The sequence below is a fragment of the Echinops telfairi genome, unplaced genomic scaffold, assembly GCF_000313985.2.
Source record: "Echinops telfairi isolate 266 unplaced genomic scaffold, ASM31398v2 ScPeMD7_7475;HRSCAF=8513, whole genome shotgun sequence".
NCBI lineage: Eukaryota > Metazoa > Chordata > Mammalia > Afrosoricida > Tenrecidae > Echinops > Echinops telfairi.
The window spans coordinates 31,323,051-31,328,780 of record NW_022111379.1 but is presented as its reverse complement, the minus strand read 5'-3'; the positions used below and the strand labels follow the sequence as shown (position 1 = coordinate 31,328,780).

Here is a 5,730-nt window from a genome sequence, read left to right as displayed (position 1 = left end):
CAGGTCTCCCACACCCACCTCCCCACCAATTTGGATCGCTTGTTGTTCCCTTGTCCCTGTGTTTGTTATCCCCTCTTCTTCCCTTCCCCCCTCCTCCCCCTCTTGTGGGTGTATTTTTAAATTGTTATTTGGACCCAAGGATGATCTATTTTTGGACCCCCTGGCAAGCTAGATGGCCCCAGTGGGTCTGGGAGGAAAGCAGGGCGCAGCCTGCCCTTGATCTGAGAATAGAGACTAGGGTCCTCTTTGCCCCCATCACAACAGCTATAAGAGGGAGCCCTGGTGGTAGAGTGGTTAGGCTTTGGGCTGTGATCCCCAAGGCCTGCAGTTCAAAACCACCAGCCACTCTGCTGGAGAAACACAGGGCTTTCTACTCCCGTGCAGAGCTAACGTCTTGGAAACCTCACAGAGGCAGTTCTACCCTGTCCTCCAGGGTCACTGAGTCTGAATTCCCTGGATGGCAGACTGCCTTTTTTTTTTTTTTGACAGCTGCAACAACGTTCCTGTACAGAAGGAGGCGCCATCTAGCCTTTATTTTTAATAGCGCTGTTCAAGCTCTGTGAACTGCCAATTTTGTAGTCTGATGGGTTACCAGGGAATCTTAGGAAAGTAGAGTGATTTTTTTGGGGGGGTTCTTCTGGAAAAGCTAACAACCCCCTCCCCCTCACTACTACAAGCAAATCACAAATCTTGCTGTTTGTCTGCTCATGCCAGAAATGCCCCAGTGCTCCCGACCATGCGTTCAACTACGACCGTGGTGAGGATGGGGCAGGACTGGGCAGTGTGTGTGCTGTTGTTCCCAGGGTCACCATGAGTCAAGGTGGACTCAATGACACCACCCCCACCCCCACGAGCCTGGCTGACGTGTGTCGCTTACAAACCTCTCTCACAGGTGTTGTTAGATTTATTTATTTATTTTAGGGTTTTGTAAATTTTAATTAAAATGGTAGTCTGAGGATTATGGGAGAGAAGGCATTTGGCTGGGCACCGCTTGGCATGGGATGGCGCACTGGGACGGCTCACCAAGATGTCACCAGCAGGAAATGGGCTCAACTCAGCCTGCCTTTAGGATCAATAACAGTCATTTCTCTCTCACAGGTGTTGTTAGATTTATTTATTTATTTTGGGGTTTTGTAAATTTTAATTAAAATGGTAGTCTGAGGATTATGGGAGAGAGGACATTTGGCTGGGCACCACTTGGCAGGGGATGGCGCACTGGGACGGCTCACCAAGATGTCACCAGCAGGAAATGGGCTCAACTCAGCCTGCCTTTAGGATCAATAACAGTCATTTCTCTCCCCTTCTTCTTTAATACTCAGTCCGGAAATAAGAAGTGAGGCAGTTCCCAAGACTCTCTGCGAACTAGAATGCGTGCTCCATATCATCATTACGAGGACATGGGGTCTATTCTTGTCACTCAAAGCTATTCCTAAACCCAAACTGCCCCAATTCATCTGCTCAACAAACTAGTATCCTAATGACATGATTCGATTTAAACACATGTCAATGAACTATAACCTTGTAAGTAACTAGTTACGAAGTAACTGAATCAGCATGCCATGTACTTACAAGGTTATAAGTAACTGAATCAGCATGCCGTGAAGCAAATGATCAACCTCTCCGATCCTTAATTTCCTCATCTGTAAACTGTAAGGACCATGCATTTCACCTGCCTGGATCAATGCTTGGCCTGGAATAGGCCCTTGAATCGAGGGTAGCAGTCATCAGCTGCCAAAGGACTATTATTATTTAGTTATTATTGTTCTAATTTAGGCTTAAATTCACTAGACTGGCACTTTAATAAAGACAGTGGGACTTGCAGAATTTTTGTCTCTTTTAAAATGTTGCTGGTGGTCTTTTCTTTCTTTTTACTTTTATCTTTATATTATTATTGGTTTCTTCTTCCTGATCTGTGTGTGCTTTTTGCTGTTTATGTGAGGTTTCCCAGTTTAAGAAGCGCAGAGGAACGGGAAAGACAGTTCACTGACGAGCGGTTTCTCGGGGATGGGGTCAGAGGGGGTGGGGAAGGTGAGGGGAATTGGGGAGCAAGCAATGAATGTGGAGGGGGGAGGGGAGCACTAGAACGGATTGTGATGATGGACATACAACTCATTTTTTGAAAGTGACTTAACTAAGGAAGTGTGTGCTATGGGAGTTTCATATCAAGAAAAATACAAAAAAAAAAAAGGAAAAAAAGAGAAGGACATTTAGAGGGGGTCCTTAAGCCCCACCTCTATCCCCTCAAGCAACGGCCCTCTCCCCAGATGCCTGGCTGCAGTCCTCTCCTGGAAAGGCTAGTGTCCTGGCCATGTGCGCATGTCAGAGTCTCTTTTTCCTGATCAGGGGTTTGTGGGTGTGAGGAAAGGAAGGCCATGCTCCACTGTGCTGCACTGGGCATCTTGGAAGAAAAACCAAGCCAACCTCACTGCCCAACTCACAGCAGTCCGACAGGACAGGCTGCTCTGGTGGGCCTCTGAGACTATAACACTGTAAGGGGACACCTCGTCTTTCTCCCTTGGAGAGACCTGGGAATTGGCCTACGAAACATCAGTCCTTGGAATGCAGTTCCAGGAGTGGAGCTGGAATCGAGTCCGAGACAACTGGCTGGTCTGATCAGGAGACTTTGCTGTGCTTGGTGGCAAACAAGGGGCGATTCCGAAGGAGCGACCTTAGTTTCCCGTTAGGTGTGAGAGTCCTGCTGCTGCCCTCCGGGCTGGGGCTTGCGGGGAGGCCCGGGTTGCCCATTCAATTGGGGACCACAGGGAAGGTTATTGGGGGAACCAAAGTGATAACTTGGGCTAGCCAGGGTCCAGGGGTTCAGGACCAAATGGTGGGAATGAGGACTGAGGTTGGAGCAAGTCAGCTCTCAGAGGGAGTGATTCTGAGCACAGCTGGGGCTAGAGTTGGTGATCTGATGGTTTCCTGCCGGGATTCCCTGGGGAGTGGGTGAGGAGGATGAGAGAGCCATTGTCATGGCAACAGGAAAGCATTCTCCTGTGTTGCAGGGCGGGGTCCAGGGCAGGGGTAGCTGGTTGGTTGTGACAAAGAAAGAGCAGGCTGGGGCTCTAAGGCTGCAGAGTTGGACACACGGACCGAAGAACAGTGGAAAGCGAGTCCCCCAGGCAGATCTTTGCCCTGAGAGGTGGACACACGAGGGTCTGGGGTTCTTCCTGGGATACATCAGTGCCAGGGTTCCATCCCGCCCACCCCTGCCCTCGATTCAGTCACACTCTCCCCACAGAGTGCCAGGGACCCACATTGACTCTCATGGTACCAGGAACCCCACGTAAGCATGGGGTCCCAAATGATGCCCTACTAGGCTAGGATCGAAACCTCTCAGGACCCTGCCTGGAGGGCAATGGCTCTGCTGCTTGCTGGGTCTGCTCCCAAGGCTGCTGCCTGGGCCTGCGGGCTCACCTGGGCCTGCGGGCTCACCTGGACAGCTCCTCCAGTTTGGACTTGGCGTAGTCCAGGCTGTTCCGCTCCACGTGCTCGTGTGGTGTGTGGGCCAGGAGCTCGTGCAGCGTCAGGATGTACCTGGGGATCTGCGGGCAGGGGACGGGCAGAGGGACATGACAGACAGGACAGGGGCGGAGACAAAGAGCAAGAGAAGGGCAGAGACGTAGAGAGAGAGAGAGAGAGAGAGAGAGGCGTAAGAAGGAGAGACAGAGCGGCCATGCAGAGGGACAAAGAAGGAAGGCAACCACGTTGGCTCAAGTCTGATGAACGTTCACGGTGGAGCCACGTCTAGGGTCTTCCTGGGGGACCAGCGCCCTGAGCTGGGCCTGGGGAGTGGGCATCCCCGGTGGTCATTTCCAGGGGCTGCCCCTCACCTTCCCCACCTCTTCCGTGGGCCACGACCAGCTTGTCCTCCCCCAGCCAGGACTAGACTAGCCCCGATGTTTGTTCCCCAGGCAGCCCAGAGATGGGCTTACAATAGGGACAGTGCCCCAGTGCCTGGATCCCTCCCAGCTGTGTCCCTCACGGTTATGTCCCTGGCCCCCAGGCAGGTCGGGCTGGCAGCTACCTGGAACATGGGGTAGGTGAGGAAGGTCTCCAGCGTCCTCTCCTCACAGTCGGGCTTGGCCTCATAGTGCTTCAGCAGCTTGTCAAAGTCTCGGTTTTGCTTGCAGTGCGCCAGGATCTGCAGGCTGTACTGGTGGTTGCGAACAAACTCCTGGTAGATGTTCAGCATGGGCAGCAGGATGTCAAACAGGTCGGCTGGAAGGAGGGTGGGCATCAGCTGGGGAGCCGGGGGACACGGATGTCCCTTAAGCCCTCAGCTCATCCAGCCCAACCCCTTGCCGTAAGGGGGTCCCTGCCTTTGAAGACTGCTGGTACCGCTGCCCCATCCAGGGCCAGGGGGCAGGGCCCTAGCCGCTGAACTCACACTAGAATCTGTGTTTAGGGATGGGGGTCCTGTCTCGCCTGTCACTTCTCCGCTCAGGTCGGAGCAGTGTCCTGGAGGCTGCAGTGCACTGCCAGACTCCCGTGCAGGGCTGACCCCGGGAGCGTTGGCAGCTCTGGGCTCTCAGCTGGGGACCCCTCCAGGAACTGCTCTCTCTTGAGAGTCACCCCTTATCCGATGACGGTCCCATGTGGGGACATAAAGGCCAGTCCCTCCTCCCCCGCCCTCCTTCACCTGCCTGTCTCTTCGCCCATCTGCTCCTCTCTCACAGAAGTCCCCAGCTCTGCCCCCTCTGGTTCAGTCAGGAGGGTACCTGACCTCCCCCAGGTCCTCCCCTTCACCCACCCCTCCAGCTGCCTCTTGCCCCTCCAGCTACCTGAATGGAAGCCCAACCCACCTCCCCAAACCTGCTCTTCCACATTTGATGGGAAGCAGATGGAACCAGTTGAATCCCTTGCTTAGTAATCTCATTGACAAAAGAAAAGAAACAAACAAAAACACATAGCCTTGCGATACACGTGGCACGAGAGCGCTTATGAAAGGGCATCCCATGGCCCGATGGAGGGTCTTGAACTGCTGCTGCAGACCAGGCTGTTCTGGCCTCTTCTTATCAGTCCTTCCAGAGATGCAGGGATCTGAGACTTGAGCAGAACACACGTTCCCACCTGCCCATGGGCCACCCCCAGGCTGGAGGGCTGAGAGGCTCTGACAGGCCCAGGGCTGGGGTCTGGCTTCCCCTTTCAAGGTGACACCTTTAGAAGGTCAACAACGACACCCCCTCACAAGCCCCCTGTGCTGTAGGCGAGGGGCCTTTTGTACACTGACGGTGGCATGTCGCTCCTGGAGACCAATGCGACAGTGCAGGAAGCAGGAGCCTCTGTTGCGCCGACGCGTCTAGTTTCACTAATTCCATGTTTGAGAAGCAAGCCCACGTAGGAAGGAAGTTTTAGGTGCAGAGGGGGATCCTTTATCAGAACAATTTATATGAACATTTATAAGGTCATTTATAAGTTGGGGACAGTCCCAAAAGCTCACGAAGGGAGCCACCTACTGTCCACTGCTCTGGGCATGGGATACAGCCACTTGGCCTGGAGTTTCCAGAAAGAAAAGGCCTTGGTGCACCTATGAGGTCTTGGTGCACACACACACACAGACACGTGCAGAGACACACAGACACACACGCACACAGACACACACAGAGACACACACATATATAGACACGCACATGCAGATACACAAACACAGACACACAGACAGACACGGATACACAGAAACACAGACAGACACACAGACAGATACACACACAGGCACACACAGAGATA

The 5,730-nt window shown here is 53.2% G+C and overlaps 1 protein-coding gene across 1 annotated transcript in view; it reads right to left on the bottom strand.

The window, feature by feature from the left end:
• RASGRF1 (Ras protein specific guanine nucleotide releasing factor 1) overlaps nt 1-5,730 on the bottom strand; it is an 86,370-nt gene that overhangs the window by 47,788 nt on the left and 32,852 nt on the right. The window contains exons 6-7 of the mRNA XM_045285692.1: nt 4,028-4,221; nt 3,436-3,545 (exon numbers count right to left, since the gene is read on the bottom strand). Coding sequence (XP_045141627.1) covers nt 3,436-3,545; nt 4,028-4,221 — 304 coding nt within the window. The remainder of the gene's footprint in view (nt 1-3,435; nt 3,546-4,027; nt 4,222-5,730) is intronic.